Below are 19,810 nucleotides of genomic sequence, written 5' to 3'. Positions count from 1 at the left end.
ACCGATTATGTTAGGTTAATAGGGTACATTAGGTTAGGTTAGTAGGATAGTTGTATTAGGTTATCAGGACTATTAAGTTAGGTCAGCCTATCAGAGTAGGTTACATTACGCATGTTTATTTACGAGTACCTTAATAGGGTTTTCCGCTGACGGTACGTTATAAACTTGCCAACGTAATACCAAGTTCCTATTTTATTTGAAATGGTTTCAGTCTAGAAATGCTATAATTATAAGCAAAACACAGTTTCTTTAGTGTGCTAAATAACTCACCGGCGAAAAAAATAAGTATTAGAATCCTTTCTAATACATAGGTCGCTTATTTATATCAGGCTATAACAGTTGTCATGGTTTGAGATATGCTGCTCTAAACTTGTAAACATGAAATACAGCTTTACTTCATTGTACACAAATACTCCGAAAGCATAAATTAGTACCTAATAGGTATTCTTTAGTATGATGCTATGCATTCTAACTGTAAGTATACAATTTGTATGACGTCACCTTCTTTAATTCAGATACGCATAGCTACATTTGTTCACTTCCTAGTTTCCTCCATTCATTCCTTAGTATCGTATTGTTGTTGTGACTTTTGAGTGATTATGTCATATTGTTAGATACTTATTGACCAAAGATATGATTTTTTCCTTCACGTAATCAATTTTCAAAACACAACGATAGTATTTTGTTTACATGTAAAAAAGAATCACAGCAGTAAATTACCTTGAGTGTATGACCATGCATACATTAACTCCTTCCAGATAAACACCACTTTTACGAAGATAATTATGTGTCGGTTGAGGAGGTTTGCGTGACACAAGGAAATTTAGAGCTACGTCGGTGGTAGTTCACTACCAGAAAGGCCACCTTTACCAAATTGGTATAATGGAGTAGTTGTTGGCAGCAAAAAGACAACATATGTGCAATGGTCTTTAGCAGATCAAAATATAGTTTCAGAAGTAAAATATCCCCTCATTCGGATCTCCGGGAGAGGGATAGCTTGGGAAGTACTATTGGACTAAACAGTAACAGTAGAAGAAGGCAAAGAAAGAAAGACAAGCAATAAAATATTTAGGATAGTGACATTGAGCGTACGTACTCTGTTACAGAGAAGAAAACTAGTTAACCTTAAAGAAGAAATGAAACAAAATAAAATAGTTTTGCTAGGAGTTTGTGAATTTAGATGGGAAGGTAATGGGGTGTTGAACAGCGAAGGATATAAAATGTTTTATTCAGTTAATGAAAGGGCGGTCATAATGGCGTAGGTGGGGGCACGGTGGTTCAGTTATAGAGCGTTCACCCCCGGTGCTTAGGGCCCTTAGCTCAATCCCAGCTCGCGTCGTGTGGACTTTGTGGTGGACGAACATCGTGCTTGTGAGTTTTCTCGGGGTTCTCCCGTCTCCTCCCACTTCTTTCATTCCACCATTTCATTCATTTCTCATCATCACCGTCTCCTTTAGGTTAACCGGCATAAACGTGGGATGTAAAACTTAAAGATTTCACTTCATTTTCATTTTCAATGGCGTAGGAATAATTTTTGGAAAGCGCTTAAAGGTGAGGGTAGTGAAAGTAGAAGTTATTGATGGTAGAGTTATGATGTTAAGACTTAAAGGAAAAACGAAGGAAGGGAAAAGTAAAAATCACAGGTGATACAGTCATACGCACCGGCAACTTCGCATGCAACTAAAGAAGTAAAGAAAAATTGTGAAAAGATAGAAGAAATTATAACAGGGAGAAGAGGGGTATATGCGTAATGGGAGATCTTAACGTAGTTGTAGAAGAAAAACAAGAAAGTAGTATCATAGGCAAATGTGGTTTAGGCGAAAGAAATGAAAGGAGAGATGGACTGCTGAATTTCTGTAGACATAATTCACTTGTCATTGGGAACACTTGGTTCAATCAGCACAAGAGAAGAAGATATACTTTGAAATCCTCAATAGACGGCCGAAGATATCAGGTAGATTATGTTATGATTCAGCACGGGTATCAGAATAGCTTGATGAACACAAAGATCCTTCCCGGGGCAGACATTTTCTTTTATCATAATCTTGTTCCAGCCGAAGTAGATATTCAACTGAAAAATGTAGGCAGAAGAAAAGTAACCAACGAAGTGCCGAATACTGAAAACTTGAAAAACGAAGATGTAAAAGTCATTTCGTCGAAATATTTAACCAAAAATATTCAAACGAGGAAAAGGTAAACGCAAGTAGTAACGGACGGTAGGAAGATATTAAACTTTGCATACAGTAGGCTGCAGAAGAAGCAGTAGGTTACCGCGAACATAAAACGGCTAATAACCAATGAGTTACAAACCAGATGTTGCAGAAAATGAGGGAAAGGAGACGTGGAAAAATGTTGATACAGAAGAGCACAGAAAGATGTAGAAAATATTAAACAAAGAGTTACGAACGGAAACAGAGAGAGAAAGGGAAGCGTTTTCCTAATGAAAATTCGAGGACATACAAGAGTTAGAAAGATTTGGAAAATATGAGGAAATGTGCAAGGAGATAAATCTATGGAATTTCGGAGGAAACAAGGAGGTATTACGATGGCAGTAGAAAATAAGAATGAGAAGATAGTCAGCAAGAGCAGTGAAGTCATAGGAAGCTGGAAACAATATGTTAAGGACTTACATGAGAGTAGGGATAAATCTTGTGGCATAAATGTTGAACTAGAAAATGATGTAAGTGAGGAGGATAAAGGGTTTAACAATCTTCGGGATGAATTTGGAAAGGCTACGTCCGAGATTAGGAATGGAAGGGCAACCGGGACAGATATTACACCAATCGATTTCATTAAAAATATAGGAGACAAGTGCAAGAAATATACCAAACAGCAGAGAGGCCAAAATACTTCCTGAAGACAATTATGATACCGATGGATAAGAAATAGAATCCAAAGAGATGTGAAAGTTATAGAACTATTAGTCTCATGCGTGATGCAGCTGAAATTGTGCTTTGAAAACTGAACAGAAGGTTGTATGGTAGAAAAGATAAAGAAGTTGAAGAGGAACAGTTCTTGTTCATCAGAAGTAAGGGGACAAGAGACAATTGAATTTTTAATGTTGATCATTGAAAGGTATATAAGAGAAAGGAAAGAGGTATATGTTATATTTAGGCTTTTGACAGTGAATTTTTGAATTATTGTTGGCAGTTCCAAATGGGATTGGGTTGGAATGGAAAGATCGAAGACTCATACAAAAATTATATATGAATTAACAAGTGAATGTTACGATAGGGGAGGAAGAGACAAAGGAGAGTGTGATTGGATAGGGGTGTAAGGATGCTGTCTCTCGCCGACATTATTTGACACAAAAGATAGTGAAAGAGAGATATCTATCTAGAACAGATAGTTAAAAAGAGCCTACATGATGAAGACGCCCTTTTGATAAGAGGTAGAATGATTAGACGTATAATATTTGCAGCTGTTGTGGCACTTGTTGCACAATCTGAAGGGAAAATGAATAGAATGTTAGAAAACTTGAGGAAGGGCTTTGAAGAATATGAGATGAAAATAAATGTCAGAGAGACAAAAGCCGTGGTGACTGGAACGAAGAGGTCTGTGTCAAATATAAAAGTGGGAGAGAAGAAAATAGAACATGTGAATAGTTTTCTTTATTTGGGTAGTATTCTTAATAATGACAAGACGTGCAAAAGTGAAATAAAAAAGGGATAAGAATGATGAAAGGTTTGTTTTATGGGACTGTGAATAAAGAGTTGAGAAAAAGGTTCATAAAATGTTTCGTGTAGAGTTTTGTACTGTATAGGGTGGAAACATGGACATTACCCAAAAGTGACGAAAAATGATTGTAAACTTTCGAAATGTTGGTGTGGAGAATAATGGAACCTATTTGTTGGGTTGAGCGGAAAACGAATAAGAGTGTTAGAAATGTTGGGGGGTAGTAGAAAATGGATCAATCTGGACCATAGTAGGCCAACATCGCTCAACTCAGGAGCCCCTGGGAAATTGCGCACCTTACACCATGAACCCACGGTCTTTTACGACCTCCATTTTAGGGTGAATTGATCCCCTTTTATGAGCACTTTTTAAGGGGTGTACTCGTTCCCTTTTATGAGCAAATTTTTAGGGGTGAACTCTTTCCCTTTTATGAGCATATTTTTCAACCCCTATTTTAAGATAGCAGAAATTACATAAGATTACGAACACATAGAAGAGTCGATAAACATTAGAATACGAAACATAGCAAGGGTGTATTCGTTCTCTTTTATGATTACTTTTTCAACCCCTATTTGAACATTTTATCATAGCAGACTATGAACACATAGCATAGCAGATAATACATAAGACTACGAACACACAGCAGAGCAGAGAATATATAAGATTCATTCCCTTTTATGAGCATTTTTAAGGGTGGACACGTTCCCTTTTATAATCACTTTTTCAACCCCATAGCAGAGACTACGAAACATAGCAGGGGTGTATTCATTCCCTTTTATGAGCACTTTTTAGGGATGAACTCGTTTCCATTTATGAGAATATTTTTCAACCCCTATTTGAACATAACAGTAATTACACTGAGACTATGAACACACACTAGAGCAGATAATATATAGCACAGCTAAAAAAAGAGTATGGCTCATTTTTCAACCCTTATTTTACCATAACAGAAATCACACAGAGACTACGAAACATAGCGAAGTCCACCTCTGTTTAAACATAGTCCATTTTAAGGGTGGACTTATTCTCTTTTATGAGCATATTTTCCAACCCTTATTTCAACATAGTAAAGAATACATAGCAATTGGCCTATTTTTCCACCCCTATTTGAACATAGTCCATTTTAGAGGTGCTAGTTCTCTTTTATGAGAGCAGAAATTATATAACACTTCGTTCCCTTTTATGAGCTTATTTTTCCACCCCTATTTGAACATAGTCCATTTTAGGAGTGGACTTATTCTCTTTTATGAGCATCGTTTTCAACCCTTATTCGAACACAGCAAAAACTAGAAAATAATGGGGATATACTTGTTCCCTTTTAAACCCCTACTTCCCACAGAGGCTACGGACATAGCAGATTACATAGCAAAGAGGGTTACTCGTTTCGACATAGCAAAGAATTCTTTTTACCTGGGTCTTATAGTTTATGTGGGATACGCCCTTTCTATGACAATTATAACCGATTTGGATGAAACTCGGCATATGGGGGTTTTCGGACATGCTGATTACGAATACCATTTCTATTTTTACCTGGGTTTTATAGTTTATGTGGGATATGCTCTTTGTATGGCACTTAAAACCCAATTACTCGTAAAGGAAGCCACATATTGAGGTGTTGTTTCCACATTTAGCAATAGGTCATCAGGTGCTACATGTCCGAAAATTAGTGGTCATCGACGTCAAAGATCGAAATACTTAAAACCTAATAGTTCGCAAACGGAGTTAAGTATTGAAATGCCCTTTCCACATTTAGTAATTGGTCATCAACTACTACAAGTTCGAAAATAATGACCATCGGAGTCAAAGGTCAAAATACTTACAACCTAATAACTCGAAAACGGAACCACATATTGAGATGTTGTTTCCATATTTAGTAATTGGTCATCAACTGCTACAAGTTTCAAAATAACGACCATCGGGGTCAAAGGTCAAAATACTTAAAACCTAATAACTCAAAAACGGAACCACATATTGAGATGTTGTTTCCATATTTAGTAATTGGTTATCAACTACTCCAAGTTCCAAAATAATGACCATCGGGGTCAAAGGACAAAATACTTAAAACCTAATAACTTGAAAAGGGAGCCACTTATTGAGATGGTGTTTCAAAATTTAGTAATTGGTCATCAACAACTACAAGTTCCAAAATAATTACCTTCCAGGTCAAAGGACAAATATTTAAACGTAAATAACTCTTAAACAGAGCAATGTATTGAGGAACAGTTTCCAAATCTAGTAATACGTCGTCAACTGTTACATGTTCCAAAAGTACTGACTATCGAGGTCAATGGTCAAATATTTAAGCCTTAATAACTTTAAACAAAACCTGTGTGACCTATTCAGTTTTGTACCAAGCAGAGAAAAGTGAAGAATGAATAAATATTAGTGGCTTACTTCGAGAAAGAAAGAAAAGATATTTCATTTTAACTAGCTGAGAATTTTAAATCATCTTGTATTATTTAAACAAACGAAAGCATACATTTTATACCAACGAGAAATGGCATTTTATCTAGCTCAGAATTTTATATCATTTTTGTAGTATTCAAATAAACAAAAAACCGAAGAAGGATTATTTTAACTAATTCAGACTTTTATACCATTTTGTACTACTCCAATAAACGAAGGAATACCAGAAAAAAAAGAAGTGAAGATTAGGTGGATTATTTTCTTTTGTACCACCTGGAAAAGAGAAGAAGAGCTACTTTAACTAGCTTATTATGTACTGTTTAAACAAACGAAAATTGACCATTATGTAAGTTTTGAACTACTGAAATGTTCTATTTTTGTATCAATCAGAAAAACCCGAAGAAGGATCATAATTTCTGTAACGAAATAATAATTTCGATGTTCTACTTTTATAACAACGAGAAAAAATTAACTAACTGAATATACGAAATAATAAATTTAAGTGACCTATTCAATTTTGTACCAATGAGAAATGGCATTTTAACTGGCTCAGAATTTGAGTGCTCTAAAAAGGCGAAGAAGGACTATTATATACTAGCATTTGAGTGAGCTATTTAATTTGAAAAACCGAAGTTGAGTATTTTATACCATTTTGTATTATTTCAACAAACAAAGGAATAAGCAAAAAGGATCATTTTATATCATTTCATACTAGTCTAATAAACGAAGACATAAATATGAGTGAGCTATTTAATTTTGTAGCAACCAAAGGATCATTTTAACTAGCTCACTATTTTCACGAAAGAACAAAATTGTACTAATCAGAAAAAGCGAAGAAGGCCCATTTTAACTAACTGAGAATTTCTGTACCTTTTTGTACTATTTAAACAAACGATGGGATAAATTTGAGTGACCTATTTTTTGTACTAACCACAAAAATCGAAGAAGGTCCAATTTAGCTAACTCAGAATTTATGTACCTTTGTACTAGCCCAATGAACGAAAGAACAAATTTGAGTGTTCTACTTTTTATACCAAACAAAGAAGAACCATTTTGTACTACTCAAATAAACGAAAGAAAAAGCGAAAAAAGACCAATTTAACTAGCTCAGAATTTATATGCGTTTTGTTTAGGTGTCCTACTTTTTGTACCAGCGTGAAATGCCATTTTAACCAGCTCAGTAGTATTCAAATAAACAAAAATCCGAAGAAGGATCATTTTAACTAGCTCAGAATTTCTGTACTTTTGTGCCATTCAAACAAATGAAAAAAATAATTTGGATGGAGTATTATTTTTTGTGCCAAGCGGAAAAAGTAAAGAATTTGTACTGACCAGAAAAGGCGAAGAAGGATCATTTTATACCTTTTTGTGCTATTTAAATAAACGAAGGAATAAATGTGAGTGATCTATTCAATTTTGTAGCAATCAGAAGAAAAGCAAAGTTGGGCCATTTTAACTAGCTGAGTATTTTTGTGCTACACAAATCAACAAATGAATTAATTTGTACTAAGGAAAAAAGCGAATTCAATTTTCTACCAATCACGAAGGTCCATTTTAACTAGCACAATATTTTTGTGCTACTCAAATAAACGAAAGAATAAATTTGAGTGACCTATTCAATTTGGTATCAACGAGAAATACCATTTTTAATAGCTCAGCATTTTATACCTTTTTGTGCTATTTAAATAAACGAAGAAAGCAAAGGAGGACCATTTTAACTAACTCAGAATTTTATACCATTTTGTACTAATCAAATAAACGAAGGAATAAATTTTTGTGACCTATTCAGTCTTGAAAACAAGCAGGAAAGGAAAAGAATTAACATTTTGTACTAATCAAATAAACCAAGGAATAAATTTAGGTGGCCTATTTAGGTTTGTACCAACCACAAAAAAAGCGAAGAAGTTCCATTTTAACTAGCTCAATATTTCTGTACCATATTAACTAACTCAAAGAAACGAAAGAATAAATTTTGAGTGGCTTAAGCAAAGAAGGTCAATTTGTACCTTTTGTGCTATTAAAACTGAGTGACCTATTCAGTTTTATACCAAGTAGAAAAAAATGAAGAATGAATAAATTTTGTTTCCAATTAAAAAACGGAGAAGGTCTATTTTATGTACATTCTGTACTACTCAAATTCTGCTTTCTGTACCAACCAGAGAAAAACAAAGAAATACTATATTCTGCTACTCAAACAAACGACAAGATAAGCTCAGAATTTCTATACCCCGTTCTCAGAAAGAATTTATTCATTCTTCATTTTTTTCTACTTGGTATAAAATTGAATAGGTCACTCAGTTTTAATAGCACAAAAGGTACAAATTGACCTTCTTTGCTTAAGTCACTCAAAATTTATTCTTTCGTTTCTTTAAGTTAGTTAATATGGTACAGAAATATTGAGCTAGTTAAAATGGAACTTCTTTGCTTTTTTTCGTGGTTCGTACAAAACTAAATAGGCCACCTAAATTTATTCCTTGACTTATTTAATTAGTACAAAATGTTAATTCTTTTCTTTTCCTGCTTGTTTTCAAAACTGAATAGGTCTCAAATTTTTATTCCTTCGTTTATTTGATTAGTACAAAATGCTATAAAATTCTGAGTTAGTTAAAATGGCCCTCCTTCGCTTTCTTCGTTTATTTAAATAGCACAAAAAGGTATAAAATGCTGAGTTATTTAAAATGGTATTTCTCGTTAATACCAAATTGAATAGGTCACTCAAATTTATTCTTTCGTTTATTTGAGTAGCACAAAAAATATTGAGCTAGTTAAAATGGACCTTCGTTCTTGGTACAAAATTGAATTCGCTTTTTATTGCTTAGTACAAATTTATTCATTTGTTGATTTGTGTAGCACAAAAATACTCAGCTAGTTAAAATGGCCCTTCTTTGCTTTTCTTCTGATTGCTACAAAATTGAATAGATCACTCAAATTTATTCCTTCGTTTATTTAAATATCACAAAAAGGTATAAAATGATCCTTCTTCGCCTTTTCTGGTCAGTACAAATTCTTTACTTTTTTCTGCTTGGCACACAAATAATACTCCATCCAAATTAATTTTTTTCATTTATTTGAATGGCACAAAAGTACAGAAATTCTGAGCTAGTTAAAATGATCCTTCTTCGGATTTTTGTTTATTTGAATACTACTGAGCTGGTTAAAATGGCATTTCACGCTGGTACAAAAGGTAGGACACCTAAACAAAACGTATATAAATTCTGAGCTAGTTAAATTGGTCTTTTTTCGCTTTTTCTTTCGTTTATTTGAGTAGTACAAAATGGTTCTTCTTTGTTTGGTATAAAAAGTAGAACACTCAAATTTGTTCTTTCGTTCATTGGGCTAGTACAAAGGTACATAAATTCTGAGTTAGCTAAATTGGACCTTCTTCGATTTTTGTGGTTAGTACAAAAAACAGGTCACTCAAATTTATCCCATCGTTTGTTTAAATAGTACAAAAAGGTACAGAAATTCTCAGTTAGTTAAAATGGGCCTTCTTCGCTTTTTCTGATTAGTACAATTTTGTTCTTTCGTGAAAATAGTGAGCTAGTTAAAATGATCCTTTGGTTGCTACAAAATTAAATAGCTCACTCATATTTATGCCTTCGTTTATTCGACTAGTATGAAATGATATAAAATGATCCTATTTGCTTATTCCTTTGTTTGTTGAAATAATACAAAATGGTATAAAATACTCAACTTCGGTTTTTCAAGTTAAATAGCTCACTCAAATGCATTACTTCGTTTAACTGATTTTAGAGTTGACACAAATTATAATTCTTTTGTTTATTTGAATACTCGAAAATGGTGCAATTTCTTTTTTTCTCGGTGTTACAAAACTAAATACTCCATTGTTTATTTGAGTAGTAAAATTATATAAAATAGTCCTTCTTCGCCTTTTTTAGAGCACTCAAATTCTGAGCCAGTTAAAATGCCATTTCTCATTGGTACAAAATTGAATAGGTCGCTTAAATTTATTCTTTCTTATATTCAGCTAGTTCATTTTTTCTCGTTGGTATAAAACTAGAACATCGAAATTATTCTTTCGTTTCAGAAATTATGATCCTTCTTCGATTTTTTCTGATTGATACAAAAATAGAACATTTTAGTAGTGCAAAAGTTACATAATGATCAATTTTCGTTTGTTTAAACAGTAGATAATGAGCTAGTTAAAGTAGCTCTTCTTCTCTTTTCCAGTTGGTACAAGAGAAAATATTCAACCTAATCTTCACTTCTTTTTTTCTGGTATTCCTTCGTTTATTGGAATAGTACAAAATGGTATAAAAGTCTGAGTTAGTTAAAATAATCCTTCTTCGGTGTTTTTGTTTATTTGAGTAGTACAAAAATGATATAAAATTCTGAGCTAGATAAAATGGCATTTCTCGTTGGTATAAAATGTATGCTTTCGTTTGTTTAAATAATACAAGATGATTTAAAATTCTCAGCTAGTTAAAATGAAATATCTTTGCTTTCTTTCTCGAAGTAAGCCAGTCATATTTATTCATTCTTCACTTTTCTCTGCTTGGTACAAAAGTGAATAGGTCACACAGGTTTTGTTTAAAGTTATTAAGGCTTAAATATTTGACAATTGACCTCGATAATCAGTACTTTTGGAACATGTAATAGTTGATGACGTATTACTAGATTTGGAAACAGTACCTCAATACGTTGCCCTGTTTAAGAGTTATTTGCGTTTAAATATTTGTCCCTTGATCTGGAAGGTAATTATTTTGGAACTTGTAGTAGTTGATGATCAATTACTAAATTTTGAAACACCATCTCAATATGTGGCTCCGTTTTCGAGTTATTAGGTTTTAAGTATTTTGACCTTTGACCCCGATGGTCATTATTTTGGAACTTGTAGTAGTTGATGACCAATTACTAAATGTGGAAAGAGCATCTCAATACTTAGCTCGGTTTGCGAACTATTAGGTTTTAAGTATTTTGATCTTTGACCTCGATGACCACTAATTTTCGGACATGTAGTAACTGATGACCTATTGCTAAATGCGGAAACACCACCTCAATATGTTGCTTCGTTTACGAGTGATTGGGTTTTTGAGTGTCATAGAAAGGGCCTATCCCACATAAACTATAAGACCCAGATAAAAATAGAAATGGTATTCGTAATCAGCATGTCCGAAAACCCCCCATATGCCGAGTTTCAACCAAGTCGGTTATAATTGTCATAGAAAGGGCGTATCCCACATAAACTATAAGACCCAGGTAAAAAGAATTCTTTGCTATGTCGAAACGATTAACCCCCTTTGCTATGTAATCTGCTATGTCCGTAGCCTCTGTGGGAAGTAAGGGTTAAAAAGGGAACAAGTATATCCCCATTATTTTCTAGTTTTTGCTGTGATCGTATAAGGGTTGAAAACGTTGCTCATAAAAGACAACGAGTCCACCCCTAAAATGGACTATGTTCATATAGGGTTGGAAAAATAAGCTCATAAATAGAACGAATACACCCCTAAAATGGGCTCATAAAAGGGAACGAAGTGTTATATAATTTCTGCTCTCATAAAGGAGAACTAGTACAACTCTAAAATGGACTATGTTCAAATAGGGGTGGAAAAATAGGCCAATTGCTATATATTCTTTACTATGTTGAAATAAGGGTTGGAAAATATGCTCATAAAAGAGAATAAGTCCACCCCTAAAATAGACTATGTTTAAATAGAGGTGGACTTCGCTATGTTTCGTAGTCTCTGTGTGATTTCTGTTATGGTAAAATAAGGGTTGAAAAATGAGCCATACTCTTTTATTAGCTGTGCTATGTATTATCTGCTCTGGTGTGTGTTCATAGTCTCAGTGTAATTACTGTTATGTTCAAATAGGGGTTGAAAATTATGCTCATAAAAGGAAACGAGTTCATCCCTAAAAAGTGCTCATAAAAGGGAATGAATACACCCCTGCTATGTTTCGTAGTCTCTGCTATGGGGTTGAAAAAGTGATTATAAAAGGGAACGTGTCCACTCTTAAAAATGCTCATAAAAGGGAATGAAACTTATATATTCTCTGTTCTGCTGTGTGTTCGTAGTCTTATGTATTATCTGCTATGCTATGTGTTCATAGTCTGCTATGATAAAATGTTCAAATAGGGGTTGAAAAAGTAATCATTAAAGAGAACGAATACACCCTTGCTATGTTACGTATTCTTATGTTTATCTGCTCTTCTATGTGTTCGTAACCTTATGTAATTTCTGCTATCTTAAAATGGGGGTTGAAAAATATGCCCCTCTCTGTTTCGTAGTCTTATGCTCTGCTATGTTTTCGTAGTCTCCATGTATTCTCTGCAATGGTAAAATAGGGGTTGGTTGGAACTGCTATGTTACGTAATCTTATGTATTATCTACTATGTTCAAATAGGGGTTGAAGGAGTGATCATAAAAGGGAACGAGTACTTCCCTGTTATGTTTCGTAGTCTTATGTATTCTCTGCTCTGCTATGTGTTACGTAGTCTTATGTATTATCTGCTATGTTCGAATAGGGGTTGAAAAATATGCTCATAAAAGGGAACGAGTTCACCCCTAAAAATATGCTCATAAAAGGAAACGAGTACACCCTTTAAAAAGTGCTCATGAAAGGGGATAAATTCACCCCTAAAACGGAGGTCGTAAAAAACCATGGGTTCACGGTGTAAGATGCTCAATTTCCCAGGGGCTCCTGAGTTGAGCGATGTTGGCCTAATATGGTCCAGATCTATCCATTTTCTACTACTTTGGGGGAAATAGAAAATTTTTAGATATTATTGAGAAGAGGAAGGGAAACTAGTTGGGCATTGCCTGAGAAGAAACTATATCATGAGGGTCGTGCTAGAGGGTATGGTGGCAGGAAAGAGAGGGAGGGGCCAAAGAGGCTACAATTAATGGACCATATAAAAGCAGGAAAATCAAACTTGAAGGAAGAGGTTAGCGAAGAATCGTGAAGCATGGAAGCTTCTCAGTTGAGGCAAGTGAAATGCCAATAAGGGCAAAATACCCATGATAATGATATATTACACAATTTTTAAAAGTTTTTAGTAATGTTTCTTATTTAAAGAAATGCTGGAAATTTGCTCGTTTTCACGCACATACATATATATTATATTGGACAGTGAGAGCTGTTGATTGAGTCCAAGATTGTACTCTCCTCTTTCACTTCTCCTTGTTTGGTAATACAGAAAGAACCCCAACAGGGCCTCTCATCACATGAAATCGCAGCTAATTTTTATAATGACCTCAGTGATTCTGGTATTCATTTCGAGTAAAATTGGGAATTGTCCTTTGGTAAAAGTAGGACAAGACAGGCTGTAGAAGCAATATTTAGTTTTCATCCAACAGCGGTGCAACGAACAGTGAGTACATAATGTAGCTCGTAAATTGTGCTCTTGAAGTACGCGCAGAAACTATAACTATGTATAACAGTTATCATCACCAAATTGTTATATGCAAATAGTGGTGATGTTGTGCAAAATACTTCATCATCAATTATATTTAGTCTATCTACTCTCAAAAAGAAATAAGGTAGGAATTATTCTACGAATCAAAATAGTACACTGATGAAGTAATCTCTTTCCGAAGGAACTAGGAAAAAGCAGAAAAAATTGTATACTTACTATTTGGAAAAATAGAATAATCAATAGTCAATACTGGAACAGTGATTATAAATCGGTTAACTTCGTCTTCCGCAAGTGATATACAAAACATAATTATTGGACCTATTACGAAAGGTGTTTCCTTACGTCAATGTTAATCAAATTCATATGTCAACTCATATACAGTTCGAATATATAATTTAAAGTGTTTGTTTTGATTTGTAGTTAAATTCAAGTGATTGAAATTAGAAGATAAAACTACAAGTTTCATGTTTCCTTTCAAACCAATGTAATTACACAATATAATACGACAGTATATATATATATATATATATATATATATATATATATATATATATATATATATATAAAGGCACGAAATACATAATAATTATTTTGCTCTTTCCATTTCAAAATATTTATATAAATGCTAATACAACTCAACATTACTCATATTATTGAGCTTTATCAGTACTAGCGACATAATTAGAATCTATACTTTGCGTATATTGCCTAAACGTTCTGACCCGAACTCTCTATTCGGAACCGTTTACTCCAGTGGCTATATAGTCGGCCTTGTTGGTGCCTTCAAACCGATGTTGAAAACAGCTAAAGTTATAGAAGTACTGTCTCGTGACAAAGCCATTTTTCAATCCCTGCCAAACAGGTTATAATTCATTATAAATAAAGTTAGCAACTGTAACCCTGGTTTCTTAAACGTAAATCACTCGTGGATAAGCGGGGTGTGTGTGTGTGTATGAGTAGCCAATCAGCATACTGTCCACTCGCTTGTCCACTGGAATCAATAGACGTGATTGCTTCTTGAAAAAGACTAGGATATATATGAAGCTAGATTCAGCATGCATTATAACCAGGTTTCATTTAAAATAATGTGTTTGTTTAGTTTTCTCCGTCCCGCTGAATGAGGAAAAGGCAAATTTTGCTATAGCCGCAACCTTTGAGTATAATATGAGTATTTTTTTTAAAGACTTTTAGAATATTATATTAAAAAGATTCTTGAGTTATTTTCAAAATTAAATCTCACTTTTCAACTTTCAGTTTCGTTTGGTGGTACCGGATGTTTGTTCTTTGGAGGAAGTTTGGTGGCTTGTGTGGAGTTGGTGTATCTCTTTATTTTTGAGTTCATTAAGATGTTTCCTCAAATATTTAAAGGAACAAAAGGACAAAAAGTTCATCCAATAAGGGATAATCAGGATTTTGTTCCCTCGCAGAGACTGGAAAACTTAAACAGAAATGTATGTGTTACAAACAAAAGAAGACGACGACGTATTATCAGAAGGTATGCTATAGATTTATTTCATCAATCTAACTGATCAGTTATTTAAATATGACGGTTTTTAAAGACAGTGGCATTAGAAACTTCCGCATTATTCTACTGAAGTATGCTTCATTTTATACTTCCTTTTATTATGTTTAGTTTTACTATGAAACATGCGAAGTCTTTCTTCTTTATCAAATGTGGATATAATTGAATGAGTCCTTTTGGGGAAAAATTGTAAGAATTCATCTTCAAGCGTTAAGTATTCTTCTGAATTATTATTATTATTATTATTATTATTATTATTATTATTATTATTATTATTATTATTATTATTATTATTACTATTATTATTATTTACAAAACTGACCAATAATATATTAATAAATAGATAAATAAAATCTATAGATCAGTTAGATAGAAAATAAAAGCTTTCGCTTTTAATCCCGTTTTTTCTTATTTTCCTGTGCAAAAAATAATTAATATATGTGGAAATGTTATAAAAATTTTAATTTAAATTGTGGTTTAAATGCGTTAAAAGTATGACCATCATGCTAAAATACATGTTATATGAGACTAATGTACGAACAGGCAGAGATGTATTATTAAATAACTTTTTCTGTAAGATTTATGAAACGTGTATGTAAATTAACATATGAAATTCGATTTCTTCACTGCTACAAAACTTTATTTACACTTAATTCACTGTAGAAAGAGAAGCAAAGAAAAAGCTCATATGTACCTAAGTAATAAATATTAATGATAACACGAACTGGAACTGAAAACATTGCAGGGGCCACAGTGGTTCAGTGGTAGAGCGTTCAGCTCTGGTGCTTGGGGTCCCGGGTTCGATCCCAGCCCCCGCCAAGTGAAGTTTGTGGTTTACAAGCACCGTGTGTGTGGGTTTCCTCGGGATTCTTCCGTTTCCTCCCACTTTCTTCATTCCACCTTTTCAGTCATTTCTCATAATCACCGTCTCCTTTAGCCTAATCGTGGGACGTAAAACCCAAAGATTTGATTTCATTGCAACATTGCAAAAATTTCCACTAGCAAATGCAGCAATGCGCTTTCAGTCCTTCATCTACAACTGTGGCTGCATCGCTCAAATGTGTAACCACATTCGGATCATTCTCGATATAATAATGTATATAATATGTCATGAACAATATTTACGCTCCAGGATTATGCACTTTAGGCTAAAGAAGACTATGATAATCACAACGTGTTGAAATGAAAAAAAAATGGGAAGAAGGGGAGAACCTCAATAAAATTCGAGTACATAGTGTTTATCCTCCATGGAACCCGATTAGTGCAAGCTGAGATGAAATTAGGGAAACAATACACCAGCAGTGAAAGCTATACAGCTGAGCTAGCACAGTCTCCTCAAACATCCTGAAATATTTCTTTAATTGCTTTAAATTAGAAGTCTAAGCACCTAATTTCTTGTCTCCAACCTTAAGAATTTTCGAAATATAGTCATATCATTTTAACAACTAAACCCCTCTCAATTTTCCCTTTTAAACTTTCTTGTTTCCTTTCCGGGTAAATACAAGAAATGTTAAAACATCTTCAATTATTTTAAATGAAAGTTGAAATTTTAGATTTTTTGTGTCTAATTTAATGGAATTTAGATATATGACTATATTATTATAACATTACAACTTCTACTCTCTTTTCTTCCCTTCTGTATAATAGACGCTGAAAAATTGAATTAATTCAGTCTTATGTTTCGCGGTTGTACAGTGTAGGATAAAAGAGGCACGGATAATGAAAATAAATGAAATTGCTGAAATGAAGAAATTGAGATGAAACAGAATATACACGAGTAACTTTACATACTCGTTGTTTGTCCGCTTACCACAAAGTTCACTTACCGCAAGGTGGGATCCAACGAAAGACTCCACATACCAAAGGTGAATGCTCTATAGTTGGGTCCCCGCGGTCCCCAGCAAATGATGAAACACGTTTTTAATTATTTCATATGAGAAATCTAAATACCAAATTTCATTCTATAATCTTAACAGATTCCGAGATATGAAAAATTTAGTATAATAATTGCAACATTTATTCCCGTCCAATTTCCGATAGTTTTTCATTAGTGGTATATTTTGTTACAGGTTCTATGCACAGTCAAGATTTCAAGTTTGGTCAAGCAGTCACTCACTCACAACTTTTTTATATATACCGTATATATTCCACAATTATAAATACGATTCATAACATTGTTTTTTCAGAAGGCTTAAAAATAAAGTTGTGAAAACTTTTGTGACCTCTTGCTCTGCTCACATATACACAATGTTAAAATAATGTATTTGAAAATGAATAAGAATATAACAGTAAGATATATTTGTTTAAAAGATGTATGAATGGTTAAAGTAACTATAAAGTCTTAAGAACATTATTATCAATAGACGAAAATAAAAACATTACATAGTTATTTTTTTTCGAACTTAAAACATTACACTTACATATTGATTGTCTCTGGAAAACATGCAAAATGTCAGAATTTATATCGTAGTTGATGATTTAGAATCAACTACATCCTTTACTCGAGACTTTCTGTTAAAATCTTTAACAAAACCGTTGATAAATTAACTATATTATTCGTGCTATATTGAACCAAATAAAGAAAACATTAGAAATTAATTAAATTATTTATTTGAATCAATATTGTAATTCAGCCATCTAAATTGCAACAAACTTGGCAACAAAGAACGATCAAAGGTTACTAATATTGTTCGTTTCAGGTACCAGCGATCTTATATGAAATATATAATTCAAAAGCTTATTGTAGAGCCTGCCAGAAATTCAACACTGGATGGATTTAAACAATTTGTAGAGGCTCCCAATATCTATATCAGGTGATCTTAATATTAATATTAATTAAACTTTACAACGAGGGTTCCGGAGACTCGAAAAGAAAAAAACACAAAATTAAACTTCCTTACTTTACATTATGGTATAAGAAACGTCATGTTAGTATTTTTAACCTAAAATTATATCTGCGTAATTTTTTCTTCTTAAATCTTAAGTTTTATTTTAAAATATTCGCTATCTCCATGTTATTGTTATTCATACTAAATAAAGCCGCCTATATCTTGGATTGTTACACAAACAGTGTACATTTGAGTGTTAATTGTTTCAACTTAAACTTGAAAAGCATCTTTGTCCAGAGGAATTCTATAAAATCATTTCCTTACTTTTATAACACTGCAAGAAATTGAAATCAAACAATCGACACATGGAATCACTCATCTTATTACTTCTTCTTTTCCTTCCTACGTTTCTGTTTTTTCTACTGTGCAGTTTGGAACTAGCACTACTGTATGACAAGTCATTTTATTTCATAATACTTTCGTTCCTTTTGTTATGTTCTAAATTTAAAGTTGATGACAGATATCATCAATAAAGAATTATAACTGGTTTCTCACTATCTTTGTAACAGTTAAATATTACACTGTATTTCTGAATTACGTTTCACTTCCAACTTATTGCTTTTAAATCGGATTTCCTAATATTCGCTTTTTAATGTTATTCTCCGCATAGCTGTTGACGTCCTTAATATGGTGGGATTGAGAGTCCTTAATATGACTTCTCGTCCTTATCGACTTAACCCTTGTAAGTCTAGATTAGGCAAATGTATATTTTCTTAATGTAGCTTACGTGAGTTTCGGTTAATTCAGCTAGGGTATTTTATTAAGTGTAACTAGCATACGTAATTTTATATTATGTTATCGTCAGTAAGTTAAGTGAATCCAGGCATGGTTAACCTACATTGAGGTCACAATAACTTCACTAAACAAAAGTACTCAAACACAAATTTTTGAGGCACGAACACTATATTTCCTCAGAAATAAGTTATATGTAGTCATAATCGTTATATTTATGCATTTAAGAAGGGAATATGCCTAATAAGTTAACAACTATATTCTCTCTGTTGGACTATATATTTCTTAGTTCATGACATAGTTCAACTTCATCCTTTACATATCGCACTGCATCGCTAAGTCACCCACTATGACATACCCCTGCGTGCAAATCAGAATTAAGCATTCGTTTTACATTTCTTCCACATTTTTCATCTTGCAGTGATGACCTGTTTTTGAATCTCATATCTTTATTTCGTCCAGGTTGGTTAGTATTTTTATTTTATTTTTGTAAATTATTAACTTATTCCCTATAAACAAAAATAAGTAAATATGATACAGCTAATATTCAGCGTATATGTTCGTAAGAAAATTTGCTATTGACAATAACTATGGGGTTGAGAATGAAAATTGAAAATATAATGAAATTATACTTCAGTAAAAATATACAGAAATCATGTTAGCTTACGTAATATTACCGTGCGTAAAATTATGTTAATTTTATTTCCAATACGTGCTTTAGTTTTAACATAAATAACACTTATTTTGCTCTGCGATGTTTGTGTATGATTCTCAAATGTAAAGCTCAAATATTTTAATAATATGCCAATTTTATGAATAATACACAAACACCGTATTTTCACAACTCCGGAGATACGAAAAAAACGGGTAACGATTCTTATACTACTTAAAATGAAATTTTTTTGTGGGAAACGGTGATAATGATTGTTGATTTCCTTTGTTTTTAAAACAACACAACAATAGTTATGATACTTGTAATTGTAACAAGTTCTCGGAATTACTTAATTTTAAGCTATGTTGCGAATTTTATCTGTGGAACAGTTTGAATCAGGGCCGGCCTTAAGCCGATTGGACCGATTGCTCCAAATCGGGCCCCGCGCCTAAAGGGGCCCCGCGCTGGTGCCGTCTACTCTACTCTTCAGTCTAAGCTATTCTCCAGCGCATTTTTAACAGCATACAACTGTGTTGTGGTTCCTATGACTAAATTTT

General features: G+C 33.2%; 1 protein-coding gene across 1 annotated transcript; it reads left to right on the top strand.

The window, feature by feature from the left end:
* Positions 1-1,750: 1,750 nt before the first annotated feature.
* On the top strand, positions 1,751-2,197 carry LOC145689462 (protein CFDP2-like). The gene has a single exon (XM_081763627.1). It carries the CDS (start codon positions 1,751-1,753, stop codon positions 2,195-2,197), a length of 447 nt encoding a protein of 148 aa, XP_081619753.1.
* The last annotated feature ends 17,613 nt before the right edge of the window (positions 2,198-19,810 follow it).

Source organism: Thermobia domestica, chromosome 7, assembly GCF_964235325.1.
Source record: "Thermobia domestica chromosome 7, izTheDome1.hap1.1, whole genome shotgun sequence".
Taxonomy (NCBI): domain Eukaryota; kingdom Metazoa; phylum Arthropoda; class Insecta; order Zygentoma; family Lepismatidae; genus Thermobia; species Thermobia domestica.
Note: the sequence above shows the minus strand (reverse complement) of the source record. Positions and strands in the feature narration are given on the sequence as shown.

What these genes read in the sequence shown, in the direction of transcription:
- LOC145689462 (XM_081763627.1), top strand. Translation starts at nt 1,751, where the DNA reads ATGGGAGATCTTAACGTAGTTGTAGAAGAAAAACAAGAAAGTAGTATC.